The following is a 22,344-nucleotide window of genomic DNA, read 5'->3' as shown; positions in this document are numbered from 1 at the left end:
GGGTCAGGCGCCACCGGTGGTTTCCCATATCTGCGCCGTATATACTGTGTGATGGAATGCAGAACTACTGCACAGCCAGAAAAAGTGTAATGTCTTGTTTATGTAGTATTGTGCTTTGTTCTGTTGTTGTGTCTCCGGCTGCTTGGCCGCAGTGCCCCTAGTGGGACCTTACGTTGCTCGCCACAACCACTGGAAGGTGAGCCTGGCTGGCCTCTGCCAGGGTCGCCTGAGCTTCCTGACAGAAGCCATTAAAAAAAATAATAAATTTTTTTATTATTATTTTTTTTTCCTGTCCTGAGTTCCGCAAGTCTAGCTCTTCTAGAATTGAATGCAGCCTGGGCGTAGTGTGTTAAGGCTAGGTATGTGGCCGCTTCCTGTAGTAAAGTTGACTCCTGATTGTGGGGATTTCCTTGTATCTCTGTGAGGAATTGAAGTCTGGCGTTGTCGTAAGTGAGACACTCATACATAAGGTGTTCCCAGGACTCCTCTTCACCACAGTGGCAGTATGGGTTATTTCTATTTCCATGGCTGTCAGTTTTTGCTGAAACGGTCCATGGTCTGTAATCAGGAAAGTGACTTGCAATCCAGGCGAGTGCCAGGAAGGAGGCTTTGGGAAAGTGCGACTTATTGAGGGAATAAACCTTTTGGCGATTGCTACTTTCGACGTCGTATCCCATGTTTCTTGCTAGAGGTTTTGTAGGTGGGCTGCAATTTTTCTTCTTTCCTGTTTAGGGTCATTTGCATGGCCCAACTGCAGATTCAACAATTCTGTTGGAATTCCCTTCTTCAGGCGCTGGAAGAGACCCCTCTTGACAATTTCCAAATAGAGAGGTAGGTTTCCTGCAATGACAGTACAGCACATCCTGGTAACCGATAGCAACATAAATCTTTGAATGGATTCAAGCTTGCGCTTGTTCCTTTCCAGGATTGCCTTTTCACACCAGGTGGAGACTCCGTAGCACACAATTGGGACATATACTACCTTATACATGATAGAGCTTTATTCTTTAGGCCCCAATCCGCTCTACTAATCCGTCTTATCATTGCAGCGTATTTTTGGATTTTAGCTGACAGGTATATTAAGTGTGGGTGGAAGGATAAGTTGGCGTCTAGATACAGACCCAGATACTTGATTTCTGTGTAGAGACGGATCGGAGTGTTGTTAATTTTCATCACTGGTGGCCTTCAGATTTGGAGCTTTCCTTTTAGAAGGATTGATTTTGTTTTTTCAGTGGAGATTGTTAGTTTGTGCATGGCAGCCCAGTCTTGCAGTTTTCCCAGTGCAAAGTTGGCTCGTACTTCCAATGTGGCTCTTGTACCAGAATCAACAACCAGTACGAGATCATCGGCAAAGGCCAGGAGCTTGATCTCGCCGAGATTCATCCCCAGGAACTCGTCCAAAACAATGGACAAAAGAAATGGCCCAAGGACAGAGCTTTGAGGACAGACTCGCAGTATATTCCTGGTGACTGTTTGGTATTTGTGGTTACCTGCACTTCTGTTGCTGAGACTATACTAGGAAGTGACTGAGCATCCTTGTTCACCTACGATTATTTGTATAGCAGATCCCTTCCTCACCAATGAAATAATTTTGTAATGCGCCTGTTTATTCACATTTCAAGAACATACTTAAAATAAATAAACGTTCTGTTTATACTCCGGTACGACCAGGGAAGTTAACAAAATAAGGTGAATACAAGCAACAGCACCGTATTTAACAGTCACGGGCTCAAACCCCGGCCACTCAAAGCACGTGTACTTATGCAGATTTTTACTTTACCACTAAGCTACGGTGGCTTGCTACAGTATACAAAATGAATGTATTTATATGGTCGAAGATTTGTTTTTGAAGAGTAATTTAAATGCGCGTTATTTAGACAGCGAAGTCGTGATTTAAAATTAAAAAGGAAGTTGGAGAGAGATGCGTTTAAAAGAAAAAAAAAAAATTGTATTTTTAGAATTTATCTTTGTCACGATCACTTTGTCAGCCCCAAGAATTTCATTGCACGTTTTTTTATTATTCATACAATACAATACAAAAAAATTCCAATCCCAATGCGTTGTAATTAATGCGTGTAGTTAAAAACAAACACAATTGTAATATTGTGTTTATTGTATATTGTGTTTAAAATAAAAATTTCACGAAATAAATTTAAGTACAGTATATGTTATAATTAAAATATAAGTATATTAAACTATAATAAAAGTATATATTATAATACTGTTACTATTACAAATAGTTAATTAATTGCAGTATTTATGGCGAGGTAGATAATTTTCCTTCTCGAGAGTATTATTATAATTACATAAATTGGTGATAGATGGCGCCATATGCATCAGACGGATCCGTGCTTACCAAAATGGACAAATACATCATCAATCGAGTTTTGGCATTTATTTTCAGGGACAGCTCTTGCGTCGTTTCATTTGTAGCCGTCCACACGTAAAGATTCAACGATATCGATGATAAGAGTATCATTTAAATTTCTTATCTTTTTATAATTAAAGGAGTTAAAAAAAAACTTCTGTACCAGGTACATAATGTGTCCTGCTGCTAGCATATTTAACATCTTTTAGATTTAAGAGTCATCGGCAGGCGTTAAAAACGTTTTAATTTTCAGATATTAATAAAATTCCTGGATAATAATATAACGATGTTTTTATTTTATTAATAATAATTACATATCGGTTACTGAAAGTATGGGTCTGTGATGAATAAAGTAGGATATGTAATTTTTACATTGAAGAGTTCACGACTAAATACACCATCTATAGTTGTTCCATTACGTGTAGTATTTATCGAAAGATCTCATGACGTGTCCAAGTTGAAGAATGTTTTCATAAATGTGCACAACTCTTTTCCAGCCTCACAGTTTAATTGTAAAGGAAAAAATTACATTCAATCTGGAAATACCAGGTGACTTGAAACCAGATGCGTTTTCGAATTAACGCATTTCCCAGTTTCTGAAAGGTTTTTTTTTTTTTTTTTTTTTTTATATCTTAAAACCTTAATATTTCTATTTCTAAATTCCTTAGCTTTCCAACGATATGCTATACGTCCACATTATCCCGTTTATTACGTGAGAAAATCTCCTTGATCACATGTTCATATTTTCCACTACTGCGATTTTCAGAGGTTGAAAGTTTTTCCTCTACTATAGAGCTAAGATAAAGATGCCCCGTGCAAAATTTAATTAAATTTGGTCCAGTAGAAGATAAATAAACTGGAATAAATTTTTGTAACGCTTTTCGCATGACGGTTTTTCGTTCCAAAATTTTTGGAATAACGCCAGTAAAAACGTTTTTAACGTCAAAAATGTTTTTTTTTTTTTTTTTTCTGCTAGGCAAAACGAGACTTGTCTGATTCGGCCCAGTAGAATAATTACAGAAAAGTGACTGAAATCACTTTGAAATAAGTTATTACTCAGCACAATTAGTGGCTATTGAATGAATAATTTAACTGAATTGCTGATTCTAGTCATTTAATGACTCTACGGACATTCAGTGGTTATTGGACGGGGGGGAGAGGATCCCCTGTTGTGTGTCGGTGTAGGTATTAGGCATTTTGAGATGTAACTTTGAGATGTATGTTTTCGTGATGTAAGTGCTCTCCATTTGTTCATTCATATTGTGTGTGTAATTTTGTAGCGATTTAAAATTAAAACTTTCTGTTTATACTCCGAAATGACCAGATGGTCAAAGGAGTTCACAAGATAGAGAAAATACAAGAAACAGCACCGCAATAAAATAAAACATTCGAAAATATTATTACAAATGGGAATGATATTAATATAATATTATCCATATAATAATTATTACAAATGGGAATATTGCTGCATAATTGCTATTATCCCTTTCCCACGGATTTAACCCTTGCCTATATGTATCGATTGCGCATTTTATTTCAGTATATGTTAGATTCGAATCAAGAAATTCGATCACTTTGTCAGCCAGCCCCACAAATTTAATTGTAGGTTTTTTTTAATATTTATTCAATACAATACAAGAAAATTCCATTGTTTTTGTGTTTTATTTTTTCATGCGTTGTAATTATTAATGCGTGGAGTTGAAAACCAAAACATTGTAATAAAATTGCACGAAATAAATTTAAAAAGCACCATAGAAATTTTAAAAGCAGATTTAAACATTTTATTTTTGATTCAAATTAAGAAATTTTGATTTTAGACATTGCACCGTTTGTAAACCTGATTCTTTTCTCGTTGAATCGTTTGTGTCTCCTTCAAGGAAAAGTATTTGTGTATTATCTTCCGCCAGTATAAGTTAGAAACATAACCAAACCACTATATATTTAACTTTTTTACTCATTACATAAGTTTAATGGCGACGAAGATTGCATCGCTAGTGATGCTTGAACTTACTGCTTGGAGGGCAATAGACAAGTACCAAATTCTTAATCGGAACTGAATAGTTCCAGTTGAGATTGGACTAATTCAAAAAACTTGCTAAATTATCTCGTTTTCTTTCCATCAATTCATTGGGTTTTCGTGTCTTGACAAAAGGGACTGATGGTTAAATACGGTTCACCTTCAACGATACCGGTATCTCCTACGATTTTCTATTTGAACAAAGTGTGCCACGGTATCATCAAATTCCTGCCAAATCTAATTAGATTCGTTCGTATAGTACGAAACATGGGATGACGTTAGCCCTGGTGTATTGACTGTCCATTGCAGTTGATTACGGCTTCGCCTAGTGACTCGAGTCATTAGGCAAAGCTGACTGGTGACATAAGTCATTCATCTTGACTCCAGATACTCGCTGACTAGTCATCAATAATGCAAACTTTGGTGATAAGTGAAATGATTAGCCAATAGTTGAATTTTTTTTGTGTTTTGATTTATAAAAATAAATATTCACTTCAAGCAGCTGTGTTTTTTTTTTTTTTTTTTAGAGCAATAAATAACTCGAAAAGAATGGGTATGACCCAAGTTTCAACTCCACGGACATTTTAGACTGTTCTTCCCGCTGTTGTTAGGGTTTTAAAATAGCGAATATGGTCTTGGTCTCATCAGAAACGTGACCATATTACATCATTTTGTATTCACTGGCTGAGTTGCACGTTATGCGGACTGAAGAACCTGGAATAACTCAGGGGAACCCTATTAATAAAATTAATTCTCTTCATGAAATTGGCCAACTCCAGCTTCGACTGGAGGACTTCAGGAATTTTTTGAGTCTTAGACGGGACTCGAACCCAGATCTCTCCAAAACGAATGACAAATGGCGTACGCACATTACCCTTAACAGAGGACCCGTTATCCTTGACAATACAGTGGGCCCTTGTGTGTAGCACAGTTAGAATCGCCGTCCTACTCACACCGGGTGGAAAAGACCTGAGTTCGAGTCCCTTCGATGACGTGAGGAATTTTTATGGGCCTTTTTCGCAACATGGCTGGGCTAGTCGGTCTCTGGCGCGGGTAGCATGGTTTTTTCTTACGGAAACTCGGGAAGAACCCTCTTCATCAGAAAATCGACATCAAAACACGCGCAATTTACAGACAATATACACGGAGCAATATGGCCTTAGTTTCCGATGCTGCTAAAACCTAACAGTAACAAATAGTACAGTGGTTTTTCCGCTTGTCCTTCATGTGAAGGTGTGGGTTTACATCGTGTCAGTGAAGGGAAGAATTTCTTATAAAGGCTGTTCATTCGGTTTCGGACAAAGTTGTACGGTTTCCATCTGCAAGGTATTCCAAAGTGTTCACTCGCTGAACATGCAAATAATCATGTGAACGCTGTTATTTTGTGCAAAAAAAAAAAAAAAAAAAACACACACACTGACATTGCAGGAGCGCAAACGGTACGATACGGTACGGTGTGGATGGGCGACGATTAACCAGCTGATTGTTACCCCCAAACTTAGCCAGCTGTCTGAAATTTAGCATTTTAGATTTACAAATGGGACTTCAAGTTGCTATCATGATGTGAATCTGCTTCTGTAGTCGTCCCATAAAAATTTTGAGAATATTAGATTTTCCGAACAGGGGCGCACTCAGGGGTAGTTGTTGGGATTTAGCTTTCCCATACTCCAAAGAGACAGGATTAAAAACTGGGGAGGCAAGCAGAAAACTGAGTAATTTTCTGTAGATTAAAGAAGCTGCCCTGATCTTCATCCCTTTCGGTTCCCAAAGAACAATCTTGTGCGCGCGCTTGTATTCAGAACTGAAATTAGTTAAATTTGTGAAATGTTAATTGGGTGTGCTTGGGGTGGTGAGGAAGAAGAAAGACGTGAATAGAGTATTTCAAATAAAAATGAATTATAAGGATAAGGCCAGATCACAGCGAATACTGTAATTATCTACGGTTAATCAGAATCTCCTCTTACCTTGCTGTTCCTATGCAGTTTCAGGTCCCTTACGAGAACACCTCCGCTGAGTTCCGAATTTGCGTGTTCAATCCTAAAGTCTCCTTGAGACAAACTCCCAGATTCAGGCCACACCAAAGATAAGTTCTGTAAATGTAGAAAATGAGAAGGGTCATTAAAAGGACTCAGTAACTGATATACAACTGGTATCATGTTTACTTCTATAGTGATTGACTGCCGATTCTTAACCTACCTCTTGGTTGTCGTCTGTCTTGCCAAGTACGATGATTGTCTGGCAGCCGTTGTCGAACACCATTTGCCAGAAGTCAGGAACCTTTCCTGACCCAGGAAAGGTCGTCACGACGTAGGAATTTCGTCTACCGAAACCCTAATGAACAAAACAAAGTACCTATAATTGAAAATGAAAACACACAGTATGCATGCTTCGTTCTAATACAACGATGCATCCATTTTATTTCTTAGTTGTACCAAGATTTCTTGACACAGATGAAAAATTTTTCATGTGTCAGGAAATTAACTAATTCATTTAAAAAGGAATTTTGGTGATATTTTAACGTCTCGCGACACCCGGTTAGAAACCCCTGGCTTAAGCTATAACATAACATATCGATAAAGACGAAAAAACTGGGAGACAAATTCGTTATGTACATCATTTGAAAATAGCAAATGATTTTCATTACCAGTAGCCAGAGAGTTCTTTCATTCTGTATTCATTACTTAATCATGGCACAGACCTTGAAGCAAAACCGGTTACGTGACAGGTAATCAAGCGAGAGGTGCGATCCAAATATATGAAACTTTGGGCGGATCACACTTGAAACTTTGTATAGATTCAGCAATCCACCCAATTCTCGTGGCTCCTCATTACACATTCTCGTTCTTGGTAGCCCTCTCTCGTTGTGCAGTAATTGTTATAATAACCGTCCTTCCATACCAGATGGAAAAGATCTAAGTTCGAACCTCGTCAATGAAAGGAGAGCGTTTTTCCCCAGCATGTCTGAATTAGGCTTTGTAAAATTGAAACCAGTTTTGTGTATTACGTGCTAATGCATGTTAGAAGTGAATTAATTAAATTAAAATAGTTTTGCAAAAAGGAAAGACACTTATCTATAATAATTTCAATTTATTCATGTTAAAGTTTAATTTATTTTAAATTTAATAAAAGAGGACTTACGTTTACATAGAGCGGGCATGAAGAACCCTCGCACAGATACCGGGAACCTGAAAAGTAACAAACAAAGAACTGAAAAAATAAATGCGATTTTTTTGCAGAATTTAATACACTTCAACATCAGCGAATTAAACAAACATCGTTTATTTGCAAGTATGTAAATGTGTTATTATAAGTTTATAAGTAAACACAGAAACCTTGAACATTACTGCTATTAAATCGTTAATTGTTTTCGTGGAGAATTAATTGACGCGAGAAATTTCTTAATAAATGTGTTATATATTTTGACAGAAATGGTACTGACTGGAGAGTGTGTTATTAATTCTTCCAGCATCTTTCGACAAATACTGGATATCAAAAGATGGCGTCAACTTTTGAAGTCTCTGCAAAAACAAAAAATCTTATTAGCTGCTTTATAACAGTCTCTGCATACGTATATAAAAAGGGGATAAAACTTCATTATTATTTAGTTAATGTTGTATATGCGATATATATGAGATACTGGTGCCATCTATTTGATATTAATGGAACTAGAATTACATAGATTTTAAATATAAAATCTAATTTTAAAAATTATAAAAACTAATAGAAATTAAATACTGCAAAATTGTTAAAAATTAAATGGCAGTAAAATAAAGTAAATAATTAAACTGTAAGTAAATGAAATTAAATACTGTAAAGAATTATCAATTAAAAAAAATTACAGTAACTTACCTCGAATTGGAGGTCAAGTCTGACTTTGTTGGTGTCTGGATCGATGTCAGTTAGATTCTTATAGTATATGTCGAATTGAGAGCACGGTCGGGTAGTGTTTTCGCCGAAGAAGACGTCTACAAGTGCTTGGTGTACAAATATGTATTGATCCTATATTTAGAAGCTCAGTTCAGTACATATGAAATCTTAATAAAAATAATTTAATTTTATAAAGTATGAAATAAAAGTTGGGAATTGAACTACCTAAAACCACTACTTAGGAAATTAATCTTCAAAACTGGAAAATTAAGCAGTTTCACAATATATTTATTATTTATGTGAAAAATGAGAAATAATTACAAAATCTGAGTGCAAGTTAAGATACGTTTACATTTGGATATATTTATCAGAACATTTATATAATATTGCACAAATCGCGCAATACATGTATAAATGTAGGGAATATGAACCTTCTCTAGTTAAAGCAAGCAAAAAAAAAAAAATAAATAAAATAAATAAATAAATAAAAAAAAATTTTTAAATCACGAACTATGTTCAGGTAATTTTATTAGACGAGAAACGTTCCATGTTTTCAGTGTGTATACATTACTTCTGATGAAATTTTATTAAACAAACGTGGAATTATAGAATATAATTAAATGTGAATATTTTAAAGTCGTTATTCCTCAAAACAAGCAAACGCATTCACAATTCAGTAAGCATACGTTATTTTAGATGGTATTAGAACACAATATAATGAAAAGAAAACTTTATGAAAATGTTTATACACAAAACAAAATGAAATGGTATCCAAAGAGTTTAGATCAAATAGAACACGAATAATGCGTATTTTTAAACGTTAATAACTATAAATTTAATCGGATGCAGACTGTGGCCTTCCCGATTTGAATTGCCACCTATTTGAAGAAATTTTCCGTTGACTAATGGTCCTGTATTATATCGTATTGCCATTTCGTTATTCGCGCCTTAAATTTTCATTTCCATTTATTTTTTTTCTTTTGAACAATTTTATTTATTATTTTTATTTGTTTCTACAAAGCGATTGTAAAACCATTCTGAAAAAAGTTCGGAACTGTATCATTAAATTCTCGTTTTCTGCATGAATAAAATACGTGTGTGTGTGTGTGTGTGTGTATATATATATATATATATATAAAGGGGAAAAAAAACCAGTTTAAATTGTACAGGGTTGGTGAGAGAGGTTTTAGTAAATATATATCCCCTTTTATACCACGATAGCTTTTGTCTCATGAAGCGAAACAAACTTGAATAAATCTCGTTCCCGAAAAAGCATTATACGTAGAAATTGCGCATGCGTCCTGCAACTTTTCAGTATATACTAAAATCACCAGATACAAAATGTATATAGAAAAATCAAAGCGGAAAGCGTCTCATATCATTTTGTATGAGTTGGTCTGTCTATCGCAACCTGTATAATATACACGCGTCTGGTATGTAAATCCAATCGTTTAATCCAATGGTTCCCAACCTGTGTGCCGCGACCCTTTTCAAGTATGCCGCGAGATTAGGAAAAATTCCATTGAGTTCGATGGCAATCACTATTTGTGCGCCATTAATATTCGTCTTTTAACTTAGTGTGACTTGAGTGACAAAAGATTGGGAACCATTTAACTCGCACGTTGTCCCACACGACCAGATCGTCTAGTAGGTTTGGGCCTGGAGTGGGGAGGGAATTCAGACTCCCATGCAGTAAATAAGATCTGCGAATTTTTTATTGCAGATTAAGCATGAAATCCGTGCAAAGATCCTTCTGTCTCCAGTTTTCGTTACGAAGCATTTTGAACACGGTGGTGAAATTTCTTTGAGATATCTGAAGTATATTGTTTTTGTCTTAAGTAACATAAGAATGCCCTTTATAATATCTTAATTTTAATATGCAATACTTCCTTACCACAGTTTCCACCAAATTAACTCGATTTTGCCTCAGACGCGTCAGAAGACTCAGAATATCCACCTTTCCTGTTTTCTTTGCCATTTCGAGAGCCGAATCGATCAACATGACCGTTCCAGAACGACCAATACCTGCGCTGTGGAATAAAACCCATTGAATTTTTGTAAAACATGCATCGAAATGCAAAGTGGTAATTACGTTAACTCGATGGATTATTTACCTGCAGTGAACGACGATTGGGGCGTTGCTGCCCTGATTGTAGTCCTTCACCAAGTTAAGGAGAGTCACCAACGAGAGAGGGTAGGCAGGAGTTCCGTGGTCTGGCCAGCCGGTGAAGTGAAATTGTCGAATGTACCTCGTCCCGTTCTCCTCTGTCTGAGATATCAAAAACATAAAATAAACATAAAACAACATATACTCTTTATTACGTTTATGCTAGCATTACTTTTTTTTTTATTCTGTCTTTTTATAAAATAATTTGCCTCCTTGTATATTTCATGCCTTAATTTTGTACATGTTTTGTTTTAGTTTTATTCGTACAAATATCAGTTGTCATATTTCTTTTTTGTATGCATTATACATAGAAAAAGAACGTAGTTAGAAAGAACAAAGAAGTCGAATTGGTAGTAGAAAAAAGTTGCTATTACATGGTCACATCTTAAGAGAAATAAAACTTAACACTAAAAGAGAGGACGGAAAACCACTAAACTTTACTTAAGATAACTTTTTAAATTAAAATCATCGATGGAACTTACGTGTTTCACTTCAAATGTTCTGATCGTATAATCAACAAACACTTGTTCCGAGAGCAGTGTTACTGATATATCTCCATAGGTGGCGTTGTCGTCTGGCCAGTACTTCTCACATTTTTTCTACAATGACAGTTTGGTCAATGACTGGAGCGATATTAATTATTTATAAATATACGTAACAACTAATGCACAAATGGTAATAAATTAAAATATAAATAATAAATTGTGTCCTGCGTAATAATATAATAACATAAAATAGAGTAATAATAAAAGAAATTAGTTTCTCTCATTTTTGGCATACCTATTATAAAATCATTTCATCTTATGTGGGCGTTATAGAATATGAACAGGAAATTTGTTTGCGTATTTATTTAGTGCAGCAGCCTCCCCAATATCTTGAAATTTATTCGATCCTCATATCCCTTTTTAAGTTTCCCTGATGTCAGGATTCCATAGAAAACTAACGTATTGCAATTTCTGTATGAATGTCTCACGGCCTTGCACTTCATAAGACAGCAAATAAACTTCAAGTTCATCATTGAACATGTTATGAAGTGTACACTGAGTGGCCACTTATTAGGTACACTTACCTACCTATTTTTCAAAATGGAAAGCAGGCTCATGTGATCAATGTTAGTTTATGCCTAAAAACTAATAGAGATTTTGCAAGCTTTTATTGGGATTCCTCAATAATACGAAACCTCGTGTGTGTGTGTGTGTGTGTGTGTGTGTGTGTGTGTGTGTGTGTGGGGCTTGCGTATGGATAAGTGTTCAGCACGTATTTTTTTGCAGATTGAGCAACCCATTTCTTCAACTTGCTTAACTAAAGGCCAAACAGTATTTTTTGTTGGTGAATTATGTAATTAAATCTCTGTGCAGACCTTCTCTGTATTAACCACGGAATTCCAGTTTGTAATAATAGTCTTTCACGGTGAACTTTCTGCGGCATATTTAATGTTTGGATTTGAAACGGTGAAGTAAAAAATGTACGTCGAGCGTTTTAAATTTTCAGCTCCGAGAGTACAGGGATTCAAAAAATATACAACCAAAATGTTTCGGCGAATTAAAAAAAAAATTTAAAAAAAGCAGCATTCTACTTTGAATAAAACCTGTGTGCTGAGAAACGCACGTATGTGTGTTAAGCTCCAAAGCATCGAAGTCTGTGAGGCGACAACTCTATTGCGTCTGTAAATTGGATGTATTCAGTGGTTCTTTTTCCTCTTTGTTGGAGAAAAACCGTGTTATCCTCGCCTGAGACCGACTAATTCAGCCACATTGTGAAAAAGCCCATAAAACTTTCTTGTATCATTGGTGGATTTCGAACCCAGGCTTTTCACCTGATATGGGGAGGATGGTGATTTTACCAACTGTGTTACCTGCGAAGGCTTGAATAAAACACATGGAATATAGCAGATGTGGCTAGTAATATTGGTTAAGATCGTCGTCGTTTCACAGCATTTGGAAAAGGCCTGGGTTTCAATCCAGTCTACAACAGGAATTCTGATGTCTTTTTTTCACACTGGGATCGTGAGAGAGAGGTTTGACGGGTTTCTCAAAGAAACTCTAGTTTTTCATCCAGCAAACTGACCATAAAGTACTCAATTTAGACACAATGTACTTACGCCTCATCGCACTGGTTGCCTAGGGCAAAAGCAATCAAAAACAAGAAATATGTTATGATTAAAATGACAATTATAACCAATAAAATTTAACAGTCTGGGAATGATTTGAATTTATCTCCTACAGAAAAAAAAGTCGCTGAAACATGACCAAGTGACTTGGATTTATAATCCTTGTTCAGCGTTATTGTATTCCTATAATGCTAACTAATTTTCATGTAGGTTCATGATTCAGTTGTTTTGCACATATCAGTAAACTAAGTTAGATTTTATTTCTATTTTTATACTGTACGCCTCCGTTCATTTGTTTTATCTTTGCGCATGCGAACTACGCTTCCGAGATACTTCCGGTAATCTTCCTGAGAAATTTGATAAACAATTTCATCTGTGTATAACATCCTAAAAATGAAATACTATAGCCCTAAATCGTGTAACCAAGAGTTACCCAGTTTACTTGTTTGAAAAAGTTAATTGTATTTTTTTTTGTTTTTGGAAGTAACTTTGAGTGATTTGTAGAATATATGAGGAGGGACTTTTTTGTTTGTTTTTTTAGCAGTACAATCCAATATCTGGCTGGCTATTACTGACGCTTCACTTTTTTTTTCTAACTAAATTTTTGGCTCTGTGTGTGAACCAAGTTCATTAAGTCCATTTTCATATCTGTATTACTCAAAGAACCATCATAGAAATGTGATAGTTCTGTGAGATCTTAAAATACTTAGAAGTGTGTTTTAAGAGGTTTCTTTCGACATGTAAAATCTACAAGAATCAGACTAGAGTTATTAAAATGCAAAATATTTCTGTATTCGTAGATTGGTATAATATCTTTGCTGTTGGTTTTCCGTTTCCTTTAACCGGAGTTGAGCTCAAAATATTTAATTCGCATTCACGTTCTTTAATTAACAAATGTTAATCTGTCCTCTGCATTATTTAACTTACTCATTAACTGCAAGCCCTCCGAGAGGGAGAGGTCAGTTCTGAACGAAAAATTTTAGAATACTGAAGGGTGGCGAATAATACTGCTGATTAGAAATATTCCATACGTAAATCGTCGTAGTAGTCCGCTCCTGTTAGACATTGTTAATTCATTTTCCAGGATTCATCTGAATATTTTTTTAAAATTAGATTCAAATTTCGTTTTTCTGTATTACACGAAGAAATTTCGATCAGATAGACAGAAATAGTCCACCCCATTGGAACTATGTGAATTTGAAGATCGTACTCACTCTTAACACTTCCGGGATCAGTGTCAATTGTGGACAGAAAAACACCTCGCAGAACGGATATTCTGCGAGGTGTTTTCTGATGGTTCGTAAGCCGAAGCCGACTCCCATCAATGCCTGTCACCGCTTATGCTGATGGACATTACAGCAGTGGCAGAACGCAATGTTGAGTGCTAATCACACTACTCAGTGCAGGAATCAGGTGGGTGCATACAGTAGATAGCATTGTTGGTAGAATTGCCGTCTTTCCCACACCAGGTGGAAAAGAGCCAAGTTCGAATTCCGTTGATGTCTTGAGGAATTTAGAGTGCCTTTTTCATAGCGTGGCTAAATTAGTCGGTCTTAGGGGAGGGGTCTATCATGGGTTTTTCGTCCAGCAAAGCAAATCGACCACAGAACAGACGCAACTTACAATTAAGGCGCAATATGGCCTTATTCGCTAATGCTCCTAAAAGCCTATTAAAGACAAACAGTGGGCGCATCTTGTGTTCCCATAGTTTCACTGAGATTGCATTGTATTAACAATGAAGTTCGGTGGTGGCAGTGTTTGTTTTACGTGGCTTGGACCGGGTTCAGTTGTTTCATCAATGAAACCATGAATGCAGCTGTCAGTTGTGACATTCTGAACAATTCTGCTCTACCTGAATTTTGCCAGTTGTTTGGAAAGGGGCGTGTTTATATCAGCGTGGAGCACTGCTTGTCACAAAATAGCGCTTTCAGTACAACAGTGGTCTGAAGAGAGTAATGTGGCAAAGCTGTCGTTTCCACCTGTAAATCCAATTTACTACCTGTTAGACGTTTTGGAACAACAACGGTTAAGAGGCAGAACAGGAGGTCCTAATGCAAGTAGAGAACACGGTAGGAGTAGAGTTAGATTCCAGTCCCCACATACCAAAAACTTGTAGAAGGTATCTCTCTCTCAAGGGTTTATTGATGTTATTAACTCCATGGGGAGTTAATGACATCCCTCGTGGGCAGCACAGTGGTTATAATCACCATCCTTCCACAATGGGTGGAAAAGGCCTACATTTGAATCCAGTCAATGATGGAAGAATTTATATTAGCTTTTTTCACAATGTGGCTGGCCGGTAGTACGTCTCATGAGAGTGTCGCAGGACTTTTTCTCTTGGAAATTGAAGCTTATCGCCCCGCGAACAGCCAAACGGATGAAGAAAACGCAGTTAAAAAAGAAACTATACTGACGCTTCATAGTCTTAGTTGCTTTGGTGCTTAACATTCCTAACCATAGAAAAGCGATATTGAATATTTCTTTTTTTCTGTCAAATGCTTTTTCATTTAGTGTCCCAGTCAGTACATGCAGGAGGAATATTGAAGTTTTATGATTCTACTATTATTGAAGTTTTGTGATAAAACTTAACAATATCTACGTTACTTCTTTTAATTTTCTTTCATTTTCACTTTTACAAATTAAAAGTTCAAATGAAGGAACATAAAAGAGTAGTGTTTAATATATACAGCAGTAAACAAACTACTGCAGTGAATGGGTTTAAAACGTTTTCTAAAATTGCCCTTTCCTGTGACGTTAAAACAACAACAAAAAATCGAAGCTTTCGTCGATACCAGATCGAAAGTGCGTTCTGAAAGAGACTGATTTTTTTTTAGAGTGCGCTCTCAGCAATCTGATAAAAACCAATCTAATTTTGGTATTGGGAGGCGTGAAACATTCATAATACATAATAGAACGCAGGTATCAGAAAAAAACGTTGAGTCTTATGGTCCAGAGGGAAAAAAAGTTGTCAATTCATCTATTAGAGTTACTGTTTAAATGGAGTGATCTGTAAAGTGCCAAAAAATATATATAAATGACATCATCGATGTGTACTGTGATTTCTAGTGTTTAATATAAGCACGCAGCCCATGTTTAGTCTTATTGATGTAAGTCTTCTGGTAAAGTTATGCTGTATTCATCACATAATTAGTTGGCATCCACGCATCAGTAGGTGCAGAATCATTTCTCGGATTCAGTTGTGTGGAAGCGATCACCACTTGCTTAAATTCGCAGTGCGATTCTTGTTCTATAGTTGTAAATTTTTAGATGTTTAATACTCTTCATGGTAGAGTTAATGGAGGATGGCCAACTCTTTGGCAGTTTCATCGTTTGTTTATGAATTTAAAAAGAATTTTCAGACAGATGCTTCGAGTACTTGATAACTCCAGAAACTTGTTAATTGATGGTCCCGACGTAGCTGAATGACGAAGCGCGAGAATACAGTAATGCACACGCCTTTAAGTGGGCAGTGGTTTCCAGTACCGCTTGACTACTAAAGATGGTTAATGATTGTATTCATTTTCAAAATAATTTTAAACTCCACTGACCATTGGCCTTGTCGGAGATAAACTAGAACATATTTTTTTTCTAATATACTTCTGATGATCGAGCCAGCCTTTTGGAACAAAACACAGCTGCAAATGAGCAGCTGGATTAATCGAGTGTGTCTCATTGAGTTTTCTGATCTATACTAGTATATCGTTTTAAAGGTATTTAATTAATGGTATTCCAGATTACATAAAAAAAAAAACTTTTTGTTTTAATCATGCATACACGTAACATATTTAAGAACATTTTTTTCTAGAAAGGAATAGCGAAAGCACCACAATCTCAGAACATTTTTTTCATAAATTATAAACGATAATTTTATACCACATAAACTCGCATTTTTCTCTTTTAATGCTCTTCTTATTGTCCTTTAATATTGTGTTTGTCTCATTCACAAAACGTTACATTTACATCAACTTTAAATGTTTATATATCCTGTAAATGTTCAGTGCATGTATCACAAACGCCCATTAAAGGATTGTATCATTAAAATCCACCTTAACTCAACATTAAGTAGTGTATAGTATCACTATAAGAGGAGCTCAAATATCATACCTTTCCATCTTCTATAACGTTAGCCGCCATAATAATACTGCAGGCATTTAGTTGCCAAATCATCCGCCAGAAGTCGCTAACAGTTCTTTCTAAGGGCCCTGTATGTGGATAATTATAAAACAATAATACAGAATTTCAGTACTTCTGATGAGGGAAAAATTAACGGTTATTACAAAAGGCATATTTTGGTTTTACTGGTGCATAATTATTGCTGGCGACATTTGGGATATGAATTGCGTCTGATAAGTACGTTTAGTAAATTGTCATAAGAATACAGGAAAAACACAAACCTTGGGTTGCCACATACTGCTTTTCTTTGGTGTAGCCCTGCAACAAAAATACGAAATAAGAGAAACAACAACATCAACACCCACAATTTGCACTGAATTTCTTTAATAATGAAGCGTCACTTGACACTTACTTACATCAATATAATTAGCGTTGATGTAGTCGGAGTCATTATCATTAGGAAGTGGATCCAGAGCGACACGGGTTTCATCATCTGCAACAAATACAGGAAATTTAAATCACGAGGACGGATAAGACTGAGTGCTGTTCTATTGCGTTATGTGTTCAATAACAACTTGGCTAAACGAAACGAAAGAGGGTTGCTACGCAAATGCGTGGAATAAATACCGAATATATTATTATTATTAGCCATATGGTGCAAGGAAGCTTGAGGCTTAGAGAGAGAACGGAATCACCAAGAAAGAAAAGAATGATGATATCCAGCTCAGGACCCTGGGTGTGCCAAGCCCATACTCACCAGATGTGAGCCCCCTGGAGTTAAATATATAACACTATAAGTGCACTGTTCAACAAAATGTCTTTCTTGTTGCGTCTGATAAGTACGTGACTCTTTTATACACTATTTATTTTCTCATTTTATGTATAAATTGGGGCCCAGGTAATCGCAATTCAGAAAGGATCTTAAATTTCCCATTTAAGTTTTGAGAAAAATGCAGCTGAAAACAGATTAATCTTTGCATATTTTAGATTTTGAACAAACATAAAAATTACAATGGAAGTATGCAAATTTCTCTTCGATATTTCTTTTAAGTACGAGTATTACTGGCTCTTTCATAATGCTTTCCCATGAGTGATATTAGCTTAATTGAATCTTTCTCCGTGCTCTTCACTGATGGGCTTTCAAGTTTGATGGGGAAAAGCGCGGGTGGAATTGAATAAAATGTATTTTTTAGTAATACAATCCACTCCAGTTCTTTGTAATCATGTTTCAAGAGGACAACGTATGTACCATCTCGATTTATTGTAACTAGTAATTGTAATCGCTTCTTTAAAGGTATTTCAAGTTGCTCTCACTTCATTTACAGTTTTATCGAAAGCATTTCACAAACACGAAGATTTGTGGACCACAGAAATTTCTGCTTTAATCGTTGCTTCACTGATTCTTAAATTCTCTCTTTTTTTAAACATTTTTTCATCAAACTAGTTTAAGGTTGAGTGGAGGAGGGAGAAAGAAAAACAAACGGTTTATGGTATATATTTTTCTGGTCGGGCTCCCAACTTTGTTGTTGTGGCTATTCTTAAAATCACGTAATCGTTTTTGCTCAACTCCCTTTCTTAGAGAAAACGGCAGTATTTGGTATATCCTGACCGCAGCTGGAGCTTACTACAAATAACGACCTCGCCATATTTTGCTTTTTTTAAACTACTATCCAGTGCTCATCAGTCATGACTAACTGTCCTAACAAAGCTCTGTAAATCATCCAGAATCTGACAACAGGCTCCCGGGACCTCGAGCACCATTGCATAACTTCATACCAACACGTAATGTCACCACAGATATAACAGAAGCATTTCTAAAGACGCCACATATTCTCATACGCTTCTTTCTTATGAAGTTGTGTGAGCGTAATTGAGGAGTAAACATTTCTGTTATGTACCTGAACTGCTTTCAAACACAACTTCGGTGATCCATGACAAATAAACAAAAATCCTTGAGACACTGAAAATTTCGCTTGAATTTTATCGGTCAGCGAGTGCAATAAATTGGAAAATGTCGCTTAAATAATAAAAGCTAAGAATAACAGATTGCAAAATATTTGGTGGTTTTAGAATTTGTGTTGATGCAACCAGTGTGCGGGGTTGAGTCTTTAGTTAAGCGCATCGCTACTGATTCATAGTGTTATTAGAACTAATGAATTTATGACCATCTAGTTTTTATATTCGACTCTCTCCAGAACTGGTGAACCGTTATTGTAACATTTGCCAATGTATAAAATTGGCCAATATTATCTTGAGCTTTTGCTCTTTTATATAAGACAACATGGTGACTGAAAACAGTCCTGCTGCTAGGCAGTTAAAGTCAGCCCATAAAAGTTTAATGAAATCAGAACTACAATGTTATTACAACTGTAAATGTCTCTTAATGTTTCATTCTGCTATATCTGAAAAAGGAATATATATTCTTCAATAATGAAGAGTATATAATTTAAATACTCGAATTTAAATAATTTTCTAAATTTATTCTTTTAAAAAATACTGCTTTTGAACACGCAGAATTTCTTATTCATTGTACGAGCACTGAGCATGTTGTTGAATATGTAGTAGGTTTTGTAGCAAAACAAAGAAACAAATTGCTATCGGATACAGCGTGTTTTGAGAGTTTCGAGAGTGAACATAGGGGGGGGGAGAAAAGTTCATATGGACATACGAGGTCCAGAAACGCTTCCCTTCCGAGTTATAGCCTTTCCTTTCTTTTTTTTAAATTGTATAACACATTGAAGTACTTTTGTCAATACTACCAAGGTTTATAGCCCCTAAGGCTTCCTTAGGTTATACGGGTACTAATAAAAGATATATTTACAAAGCTTCTTTATTATAATAACTCACCACTATAATGTGCACATCTAAGTATACTTTTCTTATATTTAGATGTGCACATTATAGTGGTGAGTTACGAAAGGTTTAAAATTAAAAAACCAAGACGGTCAAGAAAACTTTGGAACCATTAATATAAGTGTATAGATGCCATCCACCTCAGATGCCTTTCTTTAACTTCAGTCCACTCCAGGGGCTCACATCTGGTGAGTATGGGCTTGGCACACCCAGGGTCCTGAGCCGGATATCATCATTCTTCTCTTTCTTGGTGATTCCTTTCTACTTCTGACTCTTGCTTGATCTCTCTCTCTCTCTCTCTCTCTCTCTCTCTCTCTCTCTCTCTCTCTCTCTCTCTCTCTCTCTCTCTCTCTCTCTCTCTCTCTCTCTCTCTCTCAGGGTAACTCGGGAATTTTTTTGGCTTGTGCAGCATAAGCCTTAGGCTTCCTTGCACCATATGGCTAATAATAATAATAATAACAATAAACTTTCGGCCTGCACTTCCATACAGAATTCCTTATGCGTGAGCGTAGATGCAAAATACTCATTCAGCAGTTGCATGATAAGGGGTACCATCAACAGTTAAACTCGCGATATCAGGTGCACCAATACGATTCATGCCCTTTCTTATAGAGTTCATATAATTAAAGAAGTCTTTGCTGTTTTTCTATGCATCTTTGCCAAAGATTTCTTGTAATGTCTTCGATAGCCTGGCCTACTTTCTGACCCGACTTGTTATATCATATTACTGACCATCACTATCATATCACAGCTATCAACAATTACCGTTATTTGTGAAAAGTATGTTTCCAATCACTGTTCACTCGTAAGAACTCACGGCGATTTTTTAACTGATACTTTTAATGAGTAGTCACAGTTCGTGCCCATTTCTAGCTCAAGATTGTACCTCTATTATCAGATTAATTCACTATTTTTGGATTGATCACTTTGAGCTGACTCTGGAAGTGGTGCAATACCTGAGCAACTCGTGGCAAAGCTGGAGCAAGCTCCAAGCACTTCACCGTGTTCCCAAAAATCAGTTTAATACCTCGGGTCCCGATGGAACCCGCGTTAGATATTAAGCTAACGAGAACAAATACTACACTACGATCTAAGCCATAAGGCCGAGAAGCGATACCATGAATTCCCCGCAGATACTATTTAAATCGAAATTAAATAAGCAGTCGTTTGGTAGTTAAGTAAGAAGTTCATTAAAATCCCCAAATTTTGCGAATGTAATTCGAAAAATGAAGACGCCATTATTTTTAATAAGGTAATTCCACAGACTTACTTAAGAAATTACGCAGGAAAAGAAAAGCAGGTTATTAATATTAGACGGTATTTTATTTCGTGTGCCTAAATTTGGTCTAAAATATCCCAACTTCCTGTTCAAAGTTGGGAAGCGTTGTAAATTGTGGCGAAATTATGACGTCACTGGGTTAACCACTGCGGGAGAGCCCGTTGGCTGGTTTGGTATGGTTATTAAATTAATTGAATTTTTTCTGTGATTAATAGAAAGGAATATAGTTATCTCCTTATTAGTTAATTACTGGTGATAACTTTAAAGAACACGCAATAAAACTAATTTTTACATTCTTTAAACTTAGCCGTTCAGCTTAACTACAACTGTATAATATTTATTACTCTTCTCCCATATACTTTTTTAAGTCTAAATATAACGGCTAACGGCATTAACACTGCATTTATGCTGTGAATTCTATGAAAAAAGAAATATTAATTGCCGAATTTATATTAGTTCAATTTTTATAATTTGGAATGACAATTGTTTTTAAAAGTCCAAATATAAAAATTTTCTTGAAAATCAGTCGACTGGGAATCCATCTTTTACATGCCGAGGAACAGACAGACGATTGGGCGTGGTGAGGAAGACAACAGGAGCACATATGTGCGAATGCGCCCAATAATTATCATGTATGTACATGCTGGAACACGCGCACACAGTCCGAGTTGGTTACTTAAAGTTTATTTAACAATTTACTGCAATTTATTTAACAAGAAAAAAGGGAATGGTGGAAAGTGCTAATTTAACTTATGTAATCAAACTGTTTCAATATTGAATGAATTATTACGTAGTTTTGTTTTGAAAAGATGCTTTTTATGCCCATTATGAGAAAACTGCTAAAATTTCCCAGACAAAAATTTGCGATATTTTGGATATTAAGTAATTTTTAATGCTTACGCTGAAGGTTGAGAGGCTCCTTATTCGGATTTATTATTAATTTTTTTTAAATTTTCTCTGTAGGGGTCTGTATACAGATATTTTATTGAAGAATTGTTACTTATTCTAAAAGGCATTTCGGTCAAGCGTGTTAATTTAAAATTACCCATTTTTGGCATAGAAATAAACAAAAGAATGAAGGAAATTTGAAACAGTGGCAACTATGTTTTAAAATTTTTCTTTTTCGGGGTAAGTAGCAATTCTTTGATTCTCCCGGTTTTCTTGGCTGTCTGATTTTAATCCTTTCGTATATGTGCATGCAGGCGCCTCCGTAGCCAGGTGGGAAGGAGCAGCAGTGCGTAGCACACGCTTCTTGATTAGACCAGGGTTCGAGCCCGTCACCACCAAATACGGAGGATGCGGAAAGGTCAGGGAATGACTACTGCATATCCCGGAGCAATATGGCCTTAGTTGCTAATGCTCCTAAAAACCAAATAACAAACAATATGTGCATGCAAATTTTGAAACGAATCCATCTACTCCTTCTGGGTGAGGCAACCGTTTTTAAAATGAGTTAGGTAAGTTGGCCGTTAGCTTGGTAGAAGCTGACCAACTGCGCTTTCTGATTTAAATCCACTGGAATTCTTATTGGGGCGCACCTCAAGGCTCTTGTTTGCGCCAACTCGGTTTG

The 22,344-nt window shown here is 36.0% G+C and overlaps 1 protein-coding gene and 1 non-coding gene across 4 annotated transcripts in view; both read right to left on the bottom strand.

The window, feature by feature from the left end:
• The window catches only part of LOC150087241 (receptor-type tyrosine-protein phosphatase mu-like), a 79,391-nt gene that overhangs the window by 6,788 nt on the left and 50,259 nt on the right, over positions 1 to 22,344 (bottom strand). For all 3 annotated transcript variants that reach the window (XM_090371096.1, XM_090371095.1, XM_090371094.1), the window contains exons 4-14: positions 17,059 to 17,135; positions 16,924 to 16,960; positions 16,634 to 16,731; positions 10,902 to 11,018; positions 10,367 to 10,521; positions 10,147 to 10,282; positions 8,235 to 8,384; positions 7,825 to 7,903; positions 7,524 to 7,570; positions 6,582 to 6,716; positions 6,350 to 6,475 (exon numbers count right to left, since the gene is read on the bottom strand). In XM_090371096.1, the coding sequence (XP_090227222.1) occupies positions 6,350 to 6,475; positions 6,582 to 6,716; positions 7,524 to 7,570; positions 7,825 to 7,903; positions 8,235 to 8,384; positions 10,147 to 10,282; positions 10,367 to 10,521; positions 10,902 to 11,018; positions 16,634 to 16,731; positions 16,924 to 16,960; positions 17,059 to 17,135 (1,157 nt within the window). The remainder of the gene's footprint in view (positions 1 to 6,349; positions 6,476 to 6,581; positions 6,717 to 7,523; positions 7,571 to 7,824; positions 7,904 to 8,234; positions 8,385 to 10,146; positions 10,283 to 10,366; positions 10,522 to 10,901; positions 11,019 to 16,633; positions 16,732 to 16,923; positions 16,961 to 17,058; positions 17,136 to 22,344) is intronic.
• Positions 20,418 to 20,610, bottom strand: LOC150087242 (U2 spliceosomal RNA). Its single transcript, XR_016546909.1, has one exon. It is a non-coding gene; the product is annotated as a U2 spliceosomal RNA (small nuclear RNA).

This window comes from Mastigoproctus giganteus, chromosome 4, assembly GCF_048544385.1.
Source record: "Mastigoproctus giganteus isolate SK-2022 chromosome 4, ASM4854438v1, whole genome shotgun sequence".
Taxonomy (NCBI): Eukaryota; Metazoa; Arthropoda; class Arachnida; order Uropygi; family Thelyphonidae; genus Mastigoproctus; species Mastigoproctus giganteus.
This window is presented reverse-complemented; position numbering and strand designations above follow the sequence as displayed.